At 43.4% G+C, this 22891-nt stretch overlaps 2 protein-coding genes across 3 annotated transcripts in view; both read left to right on the top strand.

Moving 5' to 3' along the window:
* LOC117496333 (cytochrome P450 7B1) overlaps positions 1-19476 on the top strand; it is a 23770-nt gene extending 4294 nt beyond the window's left edge. Inside the window, exons 4-7 of the mRNA XM_034148013.1 lie at positions 204-366; positions 4039-4245; positions 15576-15754; positions 17361-19476. Coding sequence (XP_034003904.1) covers positions 204-366; positions 4039-4245; positions 15576-15754; positions 17361-17672 — 861 coding nt within the window. The 3' untranslated portion in view covers positions 17673-19476. The remainder of the gene's footprint in view (positions 1-203; positions 367-4038; positions 4246-15575; positions 15755-17360) is intronic.
* On the top strand, positions 17778-19489 carry LOC117496334 (gamma-hordein-1-like). Of its 2 annotated transcripts, none has more exons than XM_034148016.1 (2): positions 17778-18403; positions 18449-19489. In XM_034148016.1, the coding sequence occupies exons 1-2, from the start codon at positions 17822-17824 to the stop codon at positions 18596-18598; spliced, it is 732 nt and encodes a 243-aa protein (XP_034003907.1). In that variant the 5' UTR covers positions 17778-17821; the 3' UTR covers positions 18599-19489. The 2 variants fall into 2 exon arrangements, with proteins under 2 accessions (XP_034003907.1, XP_034003905.1); XM_034148014.1 differs by having other exon boundaries at positions 17791-17976; positions 18022-19489.
* Positions 19490-22891: the final 3402 nt, after the last annotated feature.

The raw sequence follows: 22891 nt of genomic DNA, 5'->3' as shown, positions 1-22891 counted from the left end.
TAATAGTGTCCATGTTCCCACTGCTCATCGCCCAGGTGGGAGATCATAATATCATGTAATAGTGTCCATGTTCCCACTGCTCATCGCCCAGGTGGGAGATCATAATATCATGTAATAGTGTCCATGTTCCCACTGCTCATCGCCCAGGTGGGAGATCATAATATCATGTAATAGTGTTCATGTTCCCACTGCTCATCGCCCAGGTTCCCATCGGCCTGCTGGGCAGAACCCGGGCGGTCCGGAGCAAACTGATCAATCGCTTCCTGCCGGTCAGGGTGTCGAGCTGGACGGGAACTTCTCAGCTGATCAAGACCCGATCACAGCTTCTGGATCAACACGCCTCGCTGAGGGACACCGATAAAGGAGGTATGTTTCATCTGAGGATACCTGAGACTTAAAGGTCTCCTATCATGCAAAGTCACTCTCTGATGTCTTCTCTACATCACTATGTGTCCCCGGTGTGTCCCCGGTGTGTCCCCGGTGTGTCCCCGGTGTGTACCCGGTGTGTCCCCGGTGTTTCAAGAGACTCTCAAAGTGTCAGGAAATAAACCCCTCTCTCTTTTCCTCCGTACCCACATCTCTAAAAACGGGGGAACAACGGAGCTGATCCAGATTTGCTGCGTCATGACCACATTACTAAAATGTGGGCGGGCTTTACACCCACGGGCCAATCAGAAAGGTTGCTGTCAGAAACAATAAGACGTGTTCTGGAAGTAATATGGTCTGTGTTTACATTAGCATGCTAACACTCAGAGCTAACCTGTACTGGAGAGAGCATGTGTGAAGAAGCAGGAAATCAAAAGGAAGTCACCTTGTGGTAAACCTGAGAGAGAGAAAGAGTTTGAGCTCCATGCTGTTTCAGAGAGAATCCTTCATGTGGTTTGGAACAGGATATGGAGTTTAGTCACGGCAGCATTTAGCTGAGTTTCTGCTGGGAGAGTTCTCCTGATGAGAGAGAGGGGGGGGGGGGGCTACAAGGATCTGTTTGGGGTTTGGAGCAGGACACTTCAGAGACATGTCCTTAGTAACAGCTGGAAGAGAGGGGGGGGGGGCTACAAGGATCTGTTTGGGGTTTGGAGCAGGACACTTCAGAGACATGTCCTTAGTAACAGCTGGAAGAGAGGGGGGGGGGCTACAAGGATCTGTTTGGGGTTTGGAGCAGGACACTTCAGAGACATGTCCTTAGTAACAGCTGGAAGAGAGGGGGGGGGCTACAAGGATCTGTTTGGGGTTTGGAGCAGGACACTTCAGAGACATGTCCTTAGTAACAGCTGGGAGAGAGGGAGAGGGGGCTACAAGGATCTGTTTGGGGTTTGGAGCAGGACACTTCAGAGACATGTCCTTAGTAACAGCTGGAAGAGAGGGGGGGGGGCTACAAGGATCTGTTTGGGGATTGGAGCAGGACACTTCAGAGACATGTCCTTAGTAACAGCTGGGAGAGAGGGGGGGGGGGGCTACAAGGATCTGTTTGGGGTTTGGAGCAGGACACTTCAGAGACATGTCCTTAGTAACAGCTGGGAGAGAGGGGGGGGGGCTACAAGGATCTGTTTGGGGTTTGGAGCAGGACACTTCAGAGACATGTCCTTAGTAACAGCTGGAAGAGAGAGAGAGGGGGGGCTACAAGGATCTGTTTGGGGTTTGGAGCAGGACACTTCAGAGACATGTCCTTAGTAACAGCTGGAAGAGAGGGGGGGGGGCTACAAGGATCTGTTTGGGGTTTGGAGCAGGACACTTCAGAGACATGTCCTTAGTAACAGCTGGAAGAGAGGGGGGGGGGGCTACAAGGATCTGTTTGGGGTTTGGAGCAGGACACTTCAGAGACATGTCCTTAGTAACAGCTGGAAGAGAGGGGGGGGGGCTACAAGGATCTGTTTGGAGCAGGACACTTCAGAGACATGTCCTTAGTAACAGCTGGGAGAGAGGGAGAGGGGGCTACAAGGGTCTGTTTGGGGTTTGGAGCAGGACACTTCAGAGACATGTCCTTAGTAACAGCTGGAAGAGAGGGGGGGGGTGGCTACAAGGATCTGTTTGGGGTCTGGAGCAGGACACTTCAGAGACATGTCCTTAGTAACAGCTGGAAGAGAGGGGGGGGGCTACAAGGATCTGTTTGGAGCAGGACACTTCAGAGACATGTCCTTAGTAACAGCTGGGAGAGAGGGAGAGGGGGCTACAAGGGTCTGTTTGGGGTTTGGAGCAGGACACTTCAGAGACATGTCCTTAGTAACAGCTGGAAGAGAGGGGGGGGTGGCTACAAGGATCTGTTTGGGGTCTGGAGCAGGACACTTCAGAGACATGTCTTATCTGAGACCTTTAACAGGGACAGTGCACATTAATCCAGAGTTAGCCACGAGGCTATTTTTCATCTGTAGTCCCCGAACAGATCAGTCAACCTAAAGACACATTTCATTTTAAACAATGAAATACTATCAAATAAAAACATGCAACATACAGTACTGGAAATCTTAATAAAAAACACAAAACAGAACATTAAAACAAAACAAAAAAGCTCATGTTAAAACTCAGACCTGAGCTCAGTACTCTGGAAACAGACCTGAGCTCAGTACTCTGGAAACAGACCTGAGCTCAGTCCTCTGGAAACAGACCTGAACTCAGTCCTCTGGAAACAGACCTGAGCTCAGTCCTCTGGAAACAGACCTGAGCTCAGTACTCTGGACACAGACCTGAGCTCAGTCCTCTGGAAACAGACCTGAGCTCAGTACTCTGGACACAGACCTGAGCTCAGTACTCTGGAAACAGACCTGAGCTCAGTCCTCTGGAAACAGACCTGAGCTCAGTACTCTGGAAACAGACCTGAGCTCAGTACTCTGGAAACAGACCTGAGCTCAGTCCTCTGGAAACAGACCTGAGCTCAGTACTCTGGACACAGACCTGAGCTCAGTCCTCTGGAAACAGACCTGAGCTCAGTACTCTGGAAACAGACCTGAGCTCAGTACTCTGGAAACAGACCTGAGCTCAGTACTCTGGAAACAGACCTGAGCTCAGTCCTCTGGAAACAGACCTGAGCTCAGTACTCTGGAAACAGACCTGAGCTCAGTACTCTGGAAACAGACCTGAGCTCAGTACTCTGGAAACAGACCTGAGCTCAGTACTCTGGAAACAGACCTGAGCTCAGTACTCTGGAAACAGACCTGAGCTCAGTCCTCTGGAAACAGACCTGAGCTCAGTACTCTGGAAACAGACCTGAGCTCAGTACTCTGGAAACAGACCTGAGCTCAGTACTCTGGAAACAGACCTGAGCTCAGTACTCTGGAAACAGACCTGAGCTCAGTACTCTGGAAACAGACCTGAGCTCAGTACTCTGGAAACAGACCTGAGCTCAGTCCTCTGGAAACAGACCTGAGCTCAGTACTCTGGAAACAGACCTGAGCTCAGTACTCTGGAAACAGACCTGAGCTCAGTACTCTGGAAACAGACCTGAGCTCAGTCCTCTGGAAACAGACCTGAGCTCAGTACTCTGGAAACAGACCTGAGCTCAGTCCTCTGGTAACAGACCTGAGCTCAGTACTCTGGACACAGACCTGAGCTCAGTACTCTGGAAACAGACCTGAGCTCAGTACTCTGGAAACAGACCTGAGCTCAGTACTCTGGAAACAGACCTGAGCTCAGTCCTCTGGAAACAGACCTGAGCTCAGTACTCTGGAAACAGACCTGAGCTCAGTACTCTGGAAACAGACCTGAGCTCAGTCCTCTGGAAACAGACCTGAGCTCAGTACTCTGGAAACAGACCTGAGCTCAGTACTCTGGAAACAGACCTGAGCTCAGTACTCTGGAAACAGACCTGAGCTCAGTACTCTGGAAACAGACCTGAGCTCAGTCCTCTGGAAACAGACCTGAGCTCAGTACTCTGGAAACAGACCTGAGCTCAGTACTCTGGAAACAGACCTGAGCTCAGTACTCTGGAAACAGACCTGAGCTCAGTACTCTGGACACAGACCTGAGCTCAGTACTCTGGAAACAGACCTGAGCTCAGTACTCTGGAAACAGACCACTGTACTGATGACCTTTGCTCTGCTTTAGCCCATCACTTTGCCATCCTCTGGGCGTCGGTGGGCAACACGGTGCCCGCCTGCTTCTGGGTGCTCTACTTCCTGCTGAGGGACCCCGAGGCGCTGGAGGCCGTCCGGCAGGAGGTCCTGGAGGTCCTGAGGCTGTCGGGGGGGAAGTTCAGCCCAGAGGAGGACCTGACGCTGAGCAGAGAGCAGCTGGACAGCATGGTGCTCCTGGGTAAGAGTTAGGAAAACATCACTAACACCGTCTTGAGCTTCAATCTCAGGATCCATGTTTGTTTGTTTGTAGCCTTTATTTATCCAGGTGAATCCCATTGAGATCAACGATCTCTTTTTCAAGGGAGACCTGCGGTACATTAGTTACACATAAAACAACAGAAAACAAAAAGGACATCACAACATAATTACAGGGGTATACATTAGCACCTATTCACAGTGACAGGTATCCAATAACATTTCATCCAGCCGTGCTTTAAAATGATGCAAGGGAATCAAAATGCTCAGTTTCAATGTGTGTTGCATGGTGTTCCAAGCTAGAGGAGCAGCGCACATAAAAGCTTCAGCACCTAAAACAGTCCTAGCACTTGGCACATGTAATAAAAACACATCCTGGGATCTCAGGCAATAGCTACTTGCCAAAAGGTCACAGAGCCTTTTCCTGGCCTCAAGTGAGAAACAGGACTTGTTTCTGAAAAAGAAACCTAATCTAACCCTCAGCTTTCTAAGCAGATTAATGACCTGAAGTTTAAAAGTAAGACAATCATCAAGCCAGATACCAAGGTATTTATAACAGCTAACCACTTGGAGTACTTGTCCTTGCATAGTAACAATATCTAAAACAGTCTCTGGAGTCTTTTTAGCTTTAGAAAAGAGCATTACCTTGGTTTTATCAACATTTAAAAGAAGCTTAAGTTCAGAGAGCTGAGTCTGAATAATGTTAAAAACAGCCTGTAATTTAACACCAGCCTCCTTAATGGAGGGACCTGCACAGTACATCACGGTGTCATCCGCATAAAAATGTAAAGTAGCTTCATCCACATTTTCACCTAAACTATTGATGTAGATGGAGAATAAAAGTGGACTGAAACAGAACCTTGAGGAACACCATTAGCAATGTTCAACCACTCAGAAGACAGCCCATCAAAGTGAACACATTGGGACCTTTCAGAGAGGTAGTTCACAAACCACCCACTGCATGACTGGATAAGCCAATACTGAGTAGCCTCTGCTTTAAGATGTGATGATCGACGGTATCAAACGCTTTGGAAAGGTCAATAAATAGAGCTGCACAACTCTGCTTATTATCTAAAATACTCGCCACATCATTCACCACTTTCATTGTGGCAGTGATGGTGCTATGTTGCTTTCTGAAGCCTGACTGATGTTTAGACAGGATGTCATTGTTACATAGAAACTCCTTTACCTGCTCACTCACTAGGCGTTCAAGAACCTTAGCCAGAACTGACCATTTAGAGATTGGTCTATAGTTATTTAAAACAGTTGCCTCCCCTCCTTTCAGCAAAGGCAGGACATACGCTGACTTCCATACTTTAGGAATTGTGTTTGTGCTGAGGGAGAGGTTAAAAAGAGTAGTGAGAGGTGGAGCAATAAAATCTGCAGCTATCTTTAAAAAGAAAGGCTCTACGTTGTCCGGGCCGGCCGGTTTCTTAGGATCTAACTTGGTTAAAGCTTCATGAACAACATTAACAGTAAAAGGAGTAAAACTGAAAGGGTTTTCCAGAGCACATTGTTCAGAGTCACAGACTGTGGTGTTCACAGAAGCAGAGTTAGTGACAGAATCAAACAGAGAGCCACAGGACACAAAATGCTCATTAAAACAATGTAACATGGTGGCCCTGTCCGATATAGAGCCAGATGCTGTGGTAAGGCACGGAGGTAGCTCATTACGGATCTCACCGGTGGATATCGATTTTATGGCTTTCCAAAATGTTCTAGGATTATTCAGGTTTTCTGTGGTAACTGACAGATAGTACTTAGACTTAGCACTTTTGACATGTGAAGTGAAGCTATTTCTTAGCTGCCTAAAACGCAGCCATTCTACCTCTGAGCCTGATTTCCTAGCCTTTGCCCAGGCCTTGTTTCTCTCATGCAGGAGACTGGACAGTTCAGCAGGAAACCAAGGATTGTCTCGTCCCTTTACTCTAAAAGTACGTAGGGGTGCATGTCTATCAATAATCTCCATAAAACCAAGATAAAAATAAGACCATGCAGTTCTACATCAGCACACAGATCGATTTTTCCCCAATCAAACCCAAACAGATCATGAACAAAATGTTTTATGTGTCTCTTAATAATAATACGGGGTTTAACCTTTTGGACCTTAGTGTCCCTAATTGTGTCTACAGCACAGTGGTCTCTCACATCATTCACAAAGACTCCCACAGATGAGTATTTATAGGGAACATTAGTTAGAATGAGATCAATTAGGGAGGATTTATTAGGGGACTTAATGTTAGGGCGAGTAGGACTGTCAACAATCTGAGTAACATTCAGAGAGATACAAAGGTTTTTAAAATCCTCTGATACTGCAGTTAACCAGTCCCAGTTCAAATCTCCAAGTAGCACTATTTCCTTGTAGTCTAGTTGTGATAAAAGATTTGCTAGTGAAGACAAGGAGTCCTTGACAGCTGAGGGGGGTCTGTAACAGCCCACCACCATGTACTGCTACTGGGCGGACCAGGGTTAGGTTGGACATTTCCTGACAGTAATAACAACAAAAAAAACAGGCATCTTTTCCTCTTAAACGACACACACACATTGTCATCTACTTTAGAATCACCGGAAAAGTCTGTGAGAGTTTGATTAGAGTTCAAGAAGCAGTCCTGAAGTACCATCATCGCAGGCAAACAAAAAAGACAAACATATTTTGTCGAGCAGATTGTCTGCGACAAGGCAACCGGTAACTGTTTGTGTAACACATCCGACCCTTTGCAGGGGATGCCCACTGCGGGTGGCAGAACAGACCTGAATCCAGTAGGCTTTTCAGGATGACTAGAGATCTTCTCATAGTCCAGAACAGTTAACAGGCACAGCAGAATCACGATATGGGCCATTTTCCCAGACCAGCACACAGTATTCGCGATGTTCCTGGGGCAAAAATCCTCCTCCTCACAGCAGCAAAGGACAGGCGAAAGCAGCAGCGTGGAAGCGCTCCGGTCTCTCCGTGGTATCCCCCGGGGTAAAAGGGTGTGTTTGTGATCCTCTCCAGAATGGAAGGAGTCATCACATACAGAGCATCAACTAGTTCCTGAACAGTGTCCTTCACATGCTGATATCCAAGAGAGGGAGTTACACAGTCACAAGATGGAGGAATAGAAAGCAGTATTCAATGTTTACTTCAGATTAGCTCCACGTCAGAAATGAGCATGCTTGATATATGTCTATCTCCATAGAGGCTGAATCATCATGTTAATCACATAGCTATCATATGCCTCAAACAGTCCTGATGCTCTTCTAGGTAATCATACATCCTGTCATGTACAAAATACTGACTTTTTTTCCAAAATGTTGGCTTTTTTCTCAAGAGAATTCTAAAAATCCCAAAATTGTGACTTTTTCTCAAAAATCTGACTTTTTCTCAAAAATCACAAAATTCAGACTTTTTTGCAAAAATCTCAAAAGTCCGTTTTTCTCAAAAGTTCTGACTTTTTCTCAAAAATTCTGATTTTTTCTCAAAAATTCTGACTTTTTCTCAAAAATTCTGACTTTTTCTCAAATATTTTGACTTTTTCTCAAAATCTAAAAATTCTAACTTTCTAAAAATCTCCAAAATCTGAGTTGTTCTCCAAAATCAGATTTCTTCTAAAAATGATGACTTTTTCTTAAAATTATGATTTTTTCTAGAAATTATGACTTTTTCTAAAAATGATGACTTTTTCTTAAAACTATGACTTTTTCTAAAAATTATGACTTTTTCTCAAAAATCTCAAAATTAAGACAAAACCTTATTTCCCCTATGGTCCAAATCCTTCCTATTTACAGATGGAGCATCTTATTTCAGACAGTTTGAAACGCGAGGGTCGTGATTGGTCCGTGATTGGTCCGTGATCGGCCCGTGATCGGTTCGTGATGAAGAGCCGGCCCCCAGTCTGACTTGATACCGCCCCCGTGATAAATAAATGTAATTATTGTGAAGCCAGCTGCAATGGATCATTGATCCACCAGGGGGTGCAGTGGGGTTCCACACTGGAGCTCATGTGAAATCAACTTCGATACAGTAAACTGGATGTTGTGGTGCCGAGAGACGGCAGTCGGAGGCGGGGTATCAAAAGTACAAGCTAAACTTTTATTTAGCATCTGAACACACATGTAAACAACTTCATGCCCGGGAAGCGAAGACCGGCGGAAACAGCTGGTCTGGTTCACTAATGGCGCGTTTCCACTACAGCGCGGAGCACGGTTTAAGAGGGCTGTGACGTCAGCGGCCCGTCTTTGGTTGCGTTTCCACTTGGCCTAGTACCGGCCGGCGGGTCCTAATTCACAGTTTTTCTGGCCTCATAAAATCGTGGGTCTAGGGCCAGAGACAACGAGGCTGAGTCGGGCTGAGTATGCTAAACTAGAGAGAGCATCGCTGGCAAGGGGGCTACAACTACAACAAGATGGACATATTTGACCGTGATTTAATTGTAATACACGTTTCAAAATGATGCCGAAGTAACAACATACTGATACCGGTTAGTAAAAACCATGAATTAATGCTTTGACAAGTCTGCAGACAGGCGGCAGGAGAAACACCTTTTAAAATGCGTGTTTTCTAAATGGAGATTGGCTAAGCTAACGCAGTATATGCTCCGACCGTCCACACTCACAACAACGGCCTATACAGACATAAATAAAGCAGCGACTGTATTCGCCATGACACAGGCAGTCTGTGGTTTGTACTTGTTTCACTTTTGTCTAGTTTCTGAACATATATGAGGAGCTGTGAGCTCTGAGTGCTAACAGCTAACGGCTGTGTTGTTTTTCTGGGGTTCTCATTGAATATGACGTCACGGCTCCGCCTACACTGCGTTACTATAGATACTACCCCAGTTCCTAAACTGTAATGGAAATGCGCCATAAAGTGAGCCAGTCCTAACGAGGCCTAGCCATACCGAGCGGGGCCGAGCGAGGCCGTGTAGTGGAAACCCGCCATAAAATGTCCGTGCGGAACAATACCCCAACCCATAGATCCGTGGGTGAATAATGTCAATCACCACAATGTACAGTATGTCTGGTACTAATGTATAGCGGATCTTTGTTAAGATCCATATGTCACGGATAGGATCATAGTCTGTGCTAAATAAGACATGTAATCATTTACAAAACATCACCATGTTGTTATTTAACAAAATAATGTTGTTTAGTCGAAAAAAACGAACGAGAGGAAATGCAGCCGGCTCTCGATTTTTAATCCTAATTTAATCATCATCTTCACCACGATCATTTATGTTTATGTTCGCCGAATTGACATGAAATTGTCAACTGTATTCAACTTCATTAAAATGTTATTAACGTGCCTAAACTCAGTAATTCACTGAAAATATTTATATTTTAATGGAGCCTTGTCAGGCAGATCAAGATCCGCGTAGCGGAGGGATCTTGATCCCTGGGTGTTATTTTCCCCATAATGACCAAGTCGCTGCAAATTATCCCGCTTATTACATGGCCACATTCTCAACAAAGTAACGACATGACTCCCAATATTAATTGAAATGCTTTTATGGATTTAGAAAATGTTTTTATTGATTTAAAAAATAGTTGTATGTATTGATTTAAATTGACATGCATCCGCCAAGAAAAATAGTCCGTTGTTACCGTTTTTTAAACAGTCAGAATGAAACGGCAGCTCTCAGCTGTGTGTTTACACACCAAATGGCCCATCACCCACAGCTCTCTCCCCCCCTGATCTTTCTTTTCCAACAGTTAAGTTAACCTCTTAAGCACGGCGGTCCCCCCATTGGACCCCTCCCACCGTTTTGTTTTCGAGATAATGTCTCAGGGCTTCTTAACATTTATGAAACTATTAATGTGTAGCACCAGATTAACGGGAAGAATCTCAGCTAACTGAAGATATGAACCATTTTTACCAAAACAAAACACAAGTCTCATAAGAAGCGTCTAAATGACCCCTGAGCGAAAAAATTCAAACGCACTGCGGCACACAATTCAAGATAAAAATACCCTTATTACTTATCGTAGCTGCACATACAATATAGCCGATTAAAGCTGAGACTCCACTGATTATTTAGGTATAGTATCATCACTGAGCGATCCTAAATTGCGACAGGGGAAGCAAACACAGACATCACAACACATACCTTTACGGAGCTTTTACGGCAGATCGTCTCACCGTAGCTGTCAATTAGGTCAAAAGACGTGTTCAATGGCATTAAAACGAAAAAAAAAAAATCTACAACTGTTGATCCATAGGTTGATAATGTACCTGTGCCTTTTAAAAAATTCTTTATAATCCATAATTCCCTTTTTTATGTAAAAATCGGAGCGGAAAAGTTAGCTGCTAATGGTAGCCACCAGAGTGTATGCAGCTTCCGGTTTTGGTAACGCGTCACTCTCACTCCTTATTTGTTAACGTGTTGGTGTGTATATAACTTTCCCTCGATTCCATTGGCTCTAGCGGTTATAAAGAGATTTCATTCATCAAAATCGAGCAAGGGGGGCCAGAGATAGGTCATATCCACCCAAATGACCCCAGAAGTGGGGGTTTTTGGCTAAATCTCTCTAAAAAGGTCAAATTTCACTTGTTTTGCATCAATCTTGATACAGGGTACTTATTATATGTTGTACTTTGGATTCCTAAAGCTTTTAGTCTACTAACCCATCATCCAAGGATAGTTTTCACTATCTGTAAAAAATAATTTTTGGACGGACACTATAATTTACAGTTTTTTACTATGTAAAATCTGAATTTTCTTTAAAATAAAAAACATCTATATTGATTCTGACACTTCTACATCCAACTCACAGGTTTATCATTACTTTGAGAAAAAAGATTATTAATTTAACCCTTTTAGAAGGGAAGATATGGTCATTTGTTCTGGGAATGTCATTTTCGAGCCTGAGACCTGAAAAACAGGCTCAGGGCTTAAGAGGTTAACTGTAGGTTACTCTGAGTGACAAGCTTACAGTTAGTGAAGTAACACTTTTTTTTTGTGAGTCACGACCTGGCTGTTTCATTCTAACATAACGCTCCAAATATGACTGTTTCCACTCGGACTTCAATACAGCAACACCATTGTTTGGTTTCCATGGTAGCGTGTCTCTCAAATAAAGTCAAAATGTCACAGTGTTTACAAACATTGACCATACCGTTCACCAGCCCCCACCCCCCTATGTTGAGTAGGCTATACTCTTTGTTTAAAACTAATTGGCCAATGTGTGTGTCCCAACCCCCCCCTGTGATATCTCTTCTCCAGCAGTCTGTAGGTTTGTGTTCGCATATTTATGCTGTCGCAGTTCCTGTTGTTTCTATCGCGCATTGCCGGTATGAAAGGGTCTGTGCCGGAAATATCAAGATAACACGGCAGGTTCCGTTACAGTTTGTTTTCATCTGATTTCAAATAAACAAAGTCTTGGCTTTCAGAATATTAAACTTGTTTCGGCAAATTTAGATGATAAATACAACTATGAAGCTTGTAACGGCATAATTACTTAAGCGGAGAACGGAGTAATTTAACGTTACAGCAGGCATAACAACAGCCGGTGTTTATTTTATTATTATATATAGTCGTTATTCATTTGTTTTAAAGCTCAATAAGGAAGATTTAAACTTTCACACACAGCTTTTTCCAGCGGTATCCATAAATCTCTTAATTTTGACCTCAAAGTGCACCAGATTGATGCATTTAACTTCAATATAAAGAAAAACATCTTCTGTTGTAACAACAATAACATTATAAATAGTAACATAGCTGAACATGACTGAGGCTTTTTAACATAGACTTTTCCAATGTCTGAGTGTAATATCTGCATTTTCTATTTTGGTTTGATAAGGACACATCCTGGGGATTGTGTTTACAAACATTGACCATACCGTTCACCATCCCCCACCCCCTACTGTATGTTGATTTTGTTTGCCTACATGTAAATGTGTGGCATTAGGTACCTACCCCCCTCTGAGTGAATACCTGTTGTACCTGTCCGGGGCTAAGCCCATAGGACGATGCTCTGATGTCAACCCCCCCCCGTTGACAATTCACGAGCGTCTAACTCTCTCCCCCCTCCCCCGTCGCACCTTCTAACAGAGCCCCCCCACATATCAAATCCCAATTTAACCCCTGGCCTCTGGAGCAGAAATTAAAGAGTTTTAAAAATGTTTACGTTTTGGTAAGTTTTTAGGGAAATGTTGTAATATTGCAACGTTGGCCTTAGGTGGGAGCAGAATTTCTGTATTTCTACTCACATTGTCTGAATAAATATATTGAACAACTAAGGGTTAATTTGCAGGATTGATTGCTTACTTAGCCCTATATCAGTATATAGCATGAATAATAATCACACATCACTCATATTTGTTATGAATAATCATTTATCCTTTATTAAATAGTAAGTCGCTTTGGATAAAAGCGTCAGCTAAATGCAATTTATGAAAGCCTCACTCAGGATTTTTTTAACAAGTGTTTTTATTGCTCTTGGGGCATTAAAAACAAGATTTTAACTTTAGTTTTTTATATAATATCTGCATTTTCTCTTGTGAAAAACTAAGTCTTAGTTTGGCCATAGTTATTTAATATATAGCGCCATCTCCTGGTTAAATCCTGAAATTGAAAATCTGGCAACGCCCTCTTGGAAAATAGTGGGAGGGCTTAACATTCCCAGATACTGGTCTTTGGCAGGTCTTAGGCAGGTAACTGGCTGGTAGTAGGCAGGAAGCTGTATGCTGGAGTCTGAAATAAGATGCTCCATCTGTACCATTCACAATTTCTGTCATTTAAGTGAAAAAAATAATTAGTCATTTATTGCATCACTGTGATGTTCTGGTCTGATGGGACTGAATGTGTTTAACACAAGATCTTTTTATTCTCCGACCAGCAGAGGTGGGAAGTAGTGGAGTACAAATACTTTGTTACTGTACTCAACTACTTTTTTTTGGTATCAGTACTTTACTCCACTACTTTTTACTTTTACAAATACCTGTACTTTCTACTTCTTACATTTTGAACACAAATACCTGTACTTTCTACTTCTTACATGTTGAACACAAATACCTGTACTTTCTACTTCTTACATGTTGAACACAAATACCTGTACTTTCTACTTCTTACATGTTGAACACAAATACCTGTACTTTCTACTTCTTACATGTTGAACACAAATACCTGTACTTTCTACTTCTTACATGTTGAACACAAATACCTGTACTTTCTACTTCTCACATGTTGAACACAAATACCTGTACTTTCTACTTCTTACATGTTGAACACTAATACCTGTACTTTCTACTTCTTACATGTTGAACACAAATACCTGTACTTTCTACTTCTTTCATGTTGAACACAAATACCTGTACTTTCTACTTCTTACATTTTGAACACAAATACCTGTACTTTCTACTTCTTACATGTTGAACTCAAATACCTGTACTTTCTACTTCTTACATGTTGAACACAAATACCTGTACTTTCTACTTCTTACACTTTGAACACAAATACCTGTACTTTCTACTTCTTACATGTTGAACACAAATACCTGTACTTTCTACTTCTTACACTTTGAACACAAATACCTGTACTTTCTACTTCTTACATGTTGAACACAAATACCTGTACTTTCTACTTCTTTCATGTTGAACACAAATACCTGTACTTTCTACTTCTTACATTTTGAACACAAATACCTGTACTTTCTACTTCTTTCATGTTGAACACAAATACCTGTACTTTCTACTTCTCACATGTTGAACTCAAATACCTGTACTTTCTACTTCTTGCATTTTGAACACAAATACCTGTACTTTCTACTTCTCACATGTTGAACACAAATACCTGTACTTTCTACTTCTTACATGTTGAACCCAAATACCTGTACTTTCTACTTCTTACACTTTGAACACAAATACCTGTACTTTCTACTTCTTACATTTTGAACACAAATACCTGTACTTTCTACTTCTTACATGTTGAACACAAATACCTGTACTTTCTACTTCTTACATGTTGAACACAAATACCTGTACTTTCTACTTCTTACATGTTGAACACAAATACCTGTACTTTCTACTTCTTACATGTTGAACACAAATACCTGTACTTTCTACTTCTTACATGTTGAACACAAATACCTGTACTTTCTACTTCTTACACTTTGAACACAAATACCTGTACTTTCTACTTCTTACATTTTGAACACAAATACCTGTACTTTCTACTTCTTACATGTTGAACACAAATACCTGTACTTTCTACTTCTTACACTTTGAACACAAATACCTGAACTTTCTACTTCTTACATGTTGAACACAAATACCTGTACTTTCTACTTCTTACACTTTGAACACAAATACCTGTACTTTCTACTTCTTACATGTTGAACACAAATACCTGTACTTTCTACTTCTCACATGTTGAACCCAAATACCTGTACTTTCTACTTCTTACATGTTGAACCCAAATACCTGTACTTTCTACTTCTTACATGTTGAACTCAAATACCTGTACTTTCTACTTCTCACATGTTGAACCCAAATACCTGTACTTTCTACTTCTTACATGTTGAACACAAATACCTGTACTTTCTACTTCTCACATGTTGAACCCAAATACCTGTACTTTCTACTTCTTACATGTTGAACTCAAATACCTGTACTTTCTACTTCTTACATGTTGAACTCAAATACCTGTACTTTCTACTTCTTACATGTTGAACACAAATACCTGTACTTTCTACTTCTCACATGTTGAACCCAAATACCTGTACTTTCTACTTCTTACATGTTGAACTCAAATACCTGTACTTTCTACTTCTTACATGTTGAACTCAAATACTTGTACTTTCTACTTCTTACATGTTGAACTCAAATACCTGTACTTTCTACTTCTCACATTTCCCAAACAGGCTGGTTCCTTTAGTTTGAATGTGTGTCTGGTGGCGTGATCATTATTCTTTAGAGTCATTGCGTGCCTATTGATTTGAACACGATCCGTGTATCCATCATTTCCTGGTCTTCTCTAAAGAAGAGGGACCAATGAAAACGTTGTCATGTTGCCGTTGTTCAGCATGGAAACATTCATTAGCTAACAATGACATTATTGTTCTATTAATATAAAGGGAGGTCAGGTACTCTTTAAAACAGCTGCTAGTTATGGGTACTTTTTACTGAAGTACATTTCAAAGCCTCTTCACTTTGACTTGAGTAAAGAAGTTTAGTGAGTACTTCTACTTTCACCAGAGTATTTTTAAACACGAGTATCTGTGCTTCTACTTGTGTAAAGGATGTGTGTACTTTTGCCATCTCTGCCGACCCGTCAGTAAACACTGTTGAAGGGTTGAGTGTGTTTCTCATGTTTGATTTGCATCTCTATTCCCCAGAGAGCTCCATCAGCGAGGGTCTGCGTCTGTCCTCGGCCTCCACCAACATCCGGGTGTCTCAGGAGGACTTCAGTCTGCGTCTGGATGAAGAGCGCTCTGCGTCCGTGAGGAAGGGAGACGTGATCGCCCTCTACCCCCAGAGCATGCACATGGACCCCGACATCTACCAGGACCCCCAGGTACCCCCCGCTTAGAGTTAACCACGCCCACTTCACATTAAAGGTCTCCTATCATGCTATTTTTAGGCATATATTATAGGTCTCAGATATATAAAAAAACATGTCTCAGAATCAGAAACGGGTTTATTATCAGATCTACCAGGACCCCCAGGTTATGTTTCATGTTTCCTGTAGATATTTAATTGCTCTTTTTACTGCACTTTTAGTGTTCAGTTTTATTATCACGCTGCTGTATTTATTGTATTTTTGTAACTCTGGTACAACAATTTCCTTCGGGATAAACAAAGTATTATCTCATCTCTTATGCTGCGTTCACACCGGACGCGATGCAAATATTCGCTTTGCTCTAATCGCTCCTATCGCATTGCTCTAAACGCTCGAGTTTCACCGCGGCTGTCAGCTGTGTTTACTCGCATCATTCAAACAAGACGCGCTGGCAAGGGGGCTACAACTACAACAAGATGGACATATTTGACCGTGATTTAATTGTAATGCACGTTTCTAAATGATGCCGAAGTAAGAACATACTGATACCGGTTAGTAAAAACCATGAATTAATGCTTTGTCAAGTCTGCAGACACACGGCAGGAGAAACACCTTTTAAAATGCGTGTTTTCTAAATGGAGATTGGCTAAGCTAACGCAGTATATGCTCCGACCGTCCACACTCACAACAACGGCCTATACAGACATAAATAAAGCAGCGACTGTATTCACCATGACACAGGCAGTCTGTGGTTTGTACTTGTTTAACTTTTGTCGAGTTTCTGAACAGATATGAGGAGCTGTGAGCTCTGAGTGCTAACAGCTAACGGCTGTGTTGGTTTTGTGGTTCTAGGTCAGTGACGGCAGGCTGAGATCCTCACCGCTGATTGGCTACCGCGAGATTGCGTCACGGGAATTTGACGCTCGAGTTGAAAAAATTAAACTTGAGCGGTTGTCGCGGCCCCCTCCAATCGCCTCAATCGCGCCGCGACATTCGCATCAACCGCTTCATGCTCGCCGTCGGAGCGAATTTGCGTCTGTCCACATCTCTGCTTTGACTTTACATGGAATCGCCCGCCCCCAAACATCGCATCGCGTCCGGTGTGAACGCAGCATTACCCCCGTTTCTCAAACCCAGTTTAGAGTTAACCCACTTCACATTAAAGGTCTCCTATTATGCCACTTTTAGGCATATATTATAGGTCTCAGATATATAAAAACACATATCTCAGAATCAGAAACAAGGTGGGTTCACACATACGAGGAATTTGACTTGGTGTCGTGGTGCAGACATCAAAGTAAAACAAGAATTTAAAAACACAAATAGAAAACTATTTTAAGAAAACTATAATAACATTTAAAAATAAATAAGAAAAAAATATTAGCAGTATTCACATAGAAATAGAAATAGAATGGAATAAAATATAAAATATGTGCAGTAAAAAAACCTATGAAGTGTTTTGCTCAAAATACCCCGAGATCTACCAGGACCCCCAGGTACCCCCGTTTACTATATTTTTGTATTATTTTAAATCTTTTGTAATGTTATTTTGTATGTATGCACCATGACACCAAGTCAAATTCCTCGTACCTGGTGATAAACCTGTTTCTTCTTCCTCCAGTCTTTCCGCTACGACCGCTTCGCCCAGGACGGCCGTGTGAAGACGGACTTCTATAAGAGCGGGCAGAAGCTGAAGTTCTTCCTGATGCCCTTCGGCTCCGGCGCCTCCATGTGTCCCGGACGACACTTCGCCGTCAACGAGATCAAGCAGTTCCTGAGTCTGGTGCTGCTGTACCTGGACCTGGACCTGCAGCCGGGTCAGAACCGGGTCTCTCTGGACTACAGCCGGGCCGGGCTGGGCATCCTGCTGCCGGACGCAGACGTACGCTTCCACTACCGGCTGAGAGCCGCCAGCCAGAGCCCGGCCGAGTAGCTTCCACCTTCATAACCTCTCGCCTTAAAGGTCTCCTATCGTGCTGTTTTTAGGCATATATTGTGTGTCTCAGATATATACAAATATATAAAAAAACATGTCTATGATGTGTTTTGCTCAAAATACCAAACAGATCACCCATTCTAGTCATGCATCAAACCCCTCTATTCCTAGTTAGCGACTTAGCGCTACTTGCTAATGTAAACACAGACCATATGACTTCCAAAACACGTCGACCCCCAGGTACCCCCGTCCACAGGAAGGAGTCCCAGTTCCCTGACCCTCCTGTCAGATCCATCCACAGGAAGGAGTCCCAGTTCCCTGACCCTCCTGTCAGCTCCATCCACAGGAAGGAGTCCCAGTTCCCTGACCCTCCTGTCAGCTCCATCCACAGGAAGGAGTCCCAGTTCCCTGACCCTCCTGTCAGCTCCATCCACAGGAAGGAGTCCCAGTTCCCTGACCCTCCTGTCAGATCCATCCACAGGAAGGAGTCCCAGTTCCCTGACCCTCCTGTCAGATCCATCCACAGGAAGGAGTCCCAGTTCCCTGACCCTCCTGTCAGATCCATCCACAGGAAGGAGTCCCAGTTCCCTGACCCTCCTGTCAGATCCATCCACAGGAAGGAGTCCCAGTTCCCTGACCCTCCTGTCAGATCCATCCACAGGAAGGAGTCCCAGTTCCCTGACCCTCCTGTCAGATCCATCCACAGGAAGGAGTCCCAGTTCCCTGACCCTCCTGTCAGATCCATCCACAGGAAGGAGTCCCAGTTCCCTGACCCTCCTGTCAGATCCATCCACAGGAAGGAGTCCCAGTCAGTATTTAACACTATATCACCTGTTAGACCTACCCATCGATCACTGCTCACATCACCTTCAGACATATTGAATGTTCTATATCTAAACCCTCGCAGCTCAGTCTCTCTGTGAAACTGTCTGGTGATTGTTCAGAAACCAGCGTGAGGTTTATATTTCTCCCTTTGGTTCAAATAGTGTTAAAGGTTCAAATCACAGTCAAAGATCTGAGTGTTTGGTCATTTGTTTCACAAGATCTGAGTCATTCCAATCACTGCTGGGTAGTTCAATCTGTAATGAAACATCTCACTATATCAGTACATTCACATTGATATGAGAGGAAGTATATAGTAGCAGGAGATGCACTTTAGTACAAGTATCTTAAAGTGCAGTACTTGAGTTGATGTACTTAGTTACTGTTGATTGGCTTCTTAAAGGTTGAGAAATCGGCTCGAGATCGCTAGAATTTGAAAATACACAACCGGAGAAAATCTGCCACTTCCTCACAGAGCCCCTCCTCCAACACACACGAACGCGCACATGACCAATGAGGGCACGAGATAAGTTTGTGCACAGATGGAAGGCTGACAGGCAGGTAGGCCATCCAGTTATTTTAGCCGGGCCGGCTCAGATGATTGGTCGTGCTTTTTACAGTACTACAGCTTCCACAGGTGATATTTATTATGGATTTTTTGTCAAAGCACTTCAGATATTCATTGCTATCAGGATGTTAAGAGCATTCCATGGAATATAACAACAAGTGTATCTCGAGCCGGTTTCTCAAACTTACCTACCCCACCTTTAAAGAGCAGCAGAAATGCATCACATTCTCAAATGATATGAGTTTATAATATAAGATTGAAACGGCTCATTGTGCACAATGCCCTTTCAGAGTATTACCTGTTATGCTTCTTTAGATCTGTTTTACCCATGAGGTTTATAAAGAGGGGATTGTTCTCTTTCTATAGCTTGTACATTTCACCAAGTTATCAATAAATATATATTTTAAATCAGTTAATAATGAGAGACTGGTTTGTTTTGTTTCTGTGTTTCTGACCATAAAGAAATCTGTTCCACAAAAACTGGATCCTCTTCAAACTGCTGGGTGATCTGGGACTGGAGTCAGAGTACATGTACTCAGATCTGGGACTGGAGTCAGAGTACATGTACTCAGATCTGGGACTGGAGTCAGAGTACATGTACTCAGATCTGGGACTGGAGTCAGAGTACATGTACTCAGATCTGGGACTGGAGTCAGAGTACATGTACTCAGATCTGGGACTGGAGTCAGAGTACATGTACTCAGATCTGGGACTGGAGTCAGAGTACATGTACTCAGATCTGGGACTGGAGTCAGAGTACATGTACTCAGATCTGGGACTGGAGTCAGAGTACATGTACTCAGATCTGGGACTGGAGTCAGAGTACATGTACTCAGATCTGGGACTGGAGTCAGAGTACATGTACTCAGATCTGGGACTGGAGTCAGAGTACATGTACTCAGATCTGGGACTGGAGTCAGAGTACATGTACTCAGATCTGGGACTGGAGTCAGAGTACATGTACTCAGATCTGGGACTGGAGTCAGAGTACATGTACTCAGATCTGGGACTGGTAGCTCATTACGGATCTCACCGGTGGATATCGATTTTATGGCTTTCCAAAATGTTCTAGGATTATTCAGGTTTTCTGTGGTAACTGACAGATAGTACTTAGACTTAGCACTTTTGACATGTGAAGTGAAGCTATTTCTTAGCTGCCTAAAACGCAGCCATTCTACCTCTGAGCCTGATTTCCTAGCCTTTGCCCAGGCCTTGTTTCTCTCATGTAGGAGACTGGACAGTTCAGCAGGAAACCAAGGATTGTCTCGTCCCTTTACTCTAAAAGTACGTAGGGGTGCATGTCTATCAATGATCTCCATAAAACCAAGATACAAATAAGACCATGCAGTTCTACATCAGCACACAGATCGATTTTCCCCCAATCAAACCCAAACAGATCATGAACAAAATGTTTTATGTGTCTCTTAATAATAATACGGGGTTTAACCTTTTGGACCTTAGTGTCCCTAATTGTGTCTACAGCACAGTGGTCTCTCACATCATTTGCAAATACTCCCACAGATGGGTATTTATAGGGAACATTAGTTAGAATGAGATCAATTAGGGAGGATTTATTAGGGGACTTAATGTTAGGGCGAGTAGGACTGTCAACAATCTGAGTAACATTCAGAGAGATACAAAGGTTTTTAAAATCCTCTGATACTGCAGTTAACCAGTCCCAGTTCAAATCTCCAAGCAGCACTATTTCCTTGTAGTCTAGTTGTGATAAAAGATTTGCTAGTGAAGACAAGGAGTCCTTGACAGCTGAGGGGGGTCTGTAACAGCCCACCACCATGACTTGTTGCCCCTTTGCCACTTCTATATTTAAGGCTAAACATTTGAATTGCTTACTGACAGATTTGGAAACCAATGTGGTTACACTGAACTTATTCTTAACATAAATGGCAACTCCACCACCTTTATTAGGCCGGTCGGTACGATACACATTATAGCCATTTCAGGATATGTCAGAGGCCAAAATAGTTTTATTTAGCCATGTTTCTGATAACACAATGACGTCAGCGTCAATCGAGCTTGCCCAAATGCGGACAAAATCTAGTTTACCTAACAGACTGCGCACATTCAAGTGGATGAGACCCAACCCAGACCTAGCTTTAAAATCAGCAGGAGTAGCGATCTGACTACTACTACTGGGCGGACCAGGGTTAGGTTGGACATCTCCTGACAGTAATAACAACAACAAAAACAGGCATCTTTTCCTCTTAAACGACACACACACATTGACATCTACTTTAGAATCACCGGAAAAGTCTGCGAGAGTTTGATTAGAGTTCAAGAAGCAGTCCTGAAGTACCATCATCGCAGGCAAACAAAAAAGACAAACATATTTTGTCGAGCAGATTGTCTGCGACAAGGCAACCGGTAACTGTTTGTGTAACACATCCGACCCTTTGCAGGGGATGCCCACTGCGGGTGGCAGAACAGACCTGAATCCAGTAGGCTTCTCAGGATGACTAGAGATCTTCTCATAGTCCAGAACAGTTAACAGGCACAGCAGAATCACGATATGGGCCATCCTCCCAGACCAGCACACAGTATCCGCGATGTTCCTGGAGCAAAAATCCTCCTCACAGCAGCAAAGGACAGGCGAAAGCAGCAGCGAGGAAGCGCTCCGGTCTCTCCGTGGTATCCCCCGGGTGAAAGGTCTCCTCAGCAAGCAGCACACGACACTGCAGCACACGACAGGTGGGAGCAGGCCTCCGCAACAGCAGAACCAGGACAGGTGGAGAGCAGGCCCCAGCCGCGGCAAATCCTCCTCCGCACAGCAGCACACGCCCGGTGGGAGCAGGCCCCAGCCCGAAGCGTGGAGCCACTCCGTCTCACCGCGATGTCTCCGGGATAAAATCCTCCTCAGTACAGCCGTACTCTACAGGTGGGAGCAGGCCTCCGCAGATCGTAGATGACCTGATTGTGGTTTCAGTAGTGTGTAGGATTCAGGCCTCTGTCTGTCGGTCTGTCGGCTAGCCTTTGACGATATATCCAATCGTATTTACATTGAATACCCGTCTTTAGCCACACAAAGTAATATTATATCATTATTAGAAGTTACCAGAAACTGCAGAAATCACTGAAATGTTTGGTCTCTGAGCCCAACTCACGAGCTGCGTTAGCGAGCGGCTCGAGTACATGTACTCAGATCTGGGACTGGAGTCAGAGTACATGTACTCAGATCTGGGACTGGAGTCAGAGTACATGTACTCAGATCTGGGACTGGAGTCAGAGTACATGTACTCAGATCTGGGACTGGAGTCAGAGTACATCGCCAGAAGCGCCGACACCTCCGGATCACTCCACCGCTCCCATGTTTTCTTTTGTGTTGCCATAAATTAATCTCTCTCCGTTGGTGCGCTGGGCTAATGCTAATAATGCTAATGTGAGCAAATAAAATGACGGCTTCACAAAACTTTTCTGAGTTTTACGGGTTTGCAATTCGCCCAGCCAATCAGAAATTGGAACCTATTCACCCCCAGATAGTCCCTGCTCTCTAGCAGGGACTATCTGGGGGTGAATAGGTTAGTGCAAACTAAGTTCTAGTTCCAGATATCTTTGGTGTGAACGCAAAATCCCAAGAACTATCGGAACTATTCCTGGGAAAAGTACTCCGGTGTGAAAGCGCCTAATGGTATTAAATACATGTCGTGGAATAAAAGTACACATTTACCTCTGAACTGTAAAGGAGTAGAAGTACACAGTAGCATAAAATGGAAATACTCAAGTAAAGTACAACTATCTCCAAAGTGTACTTCAGTACAGTACTTGATATACTCAGTTGATTTACAGCTCACTGGCTGTTTCTGAGAGGCAG

Source organism: Trematomus bernacchii, unplaced genomic scaffold (assembly GCF_902827165.1).
Source record: "Trematomus bernacchii unplaced genomic scaffold, fTreBer1.1, whole genome shotgun sequence".
Classification (NCBI taxonomy): Eukaryota; Metazoa; Chordata; class Actinopteri; order Perciformes; family Nototheniidae; genus Trematomus; species Trematomus bernacchii.
The sequence above is the reverse complement of the archived record's forward strand: the minus strand, read 5'-3'. Positions and strand labels throughout refer to the sequence as shown.

Coding starts and splice junctions, on each gene's coding strand:
- LOC117496334 (XM_034148016.1), top strand. CDS start 17,822: ATGCATCAAACCCCTCTATTCCTAGTTAGCGACTTAGCGCTACTTGCT. Junction 18,404..18,448: donor AGGAGTCCCAGTTCCCTGAC/CCTCCTGTCAGA, acceptor CAGTTCCCTGAC/CCTCCTGTCAGATCCATCCA.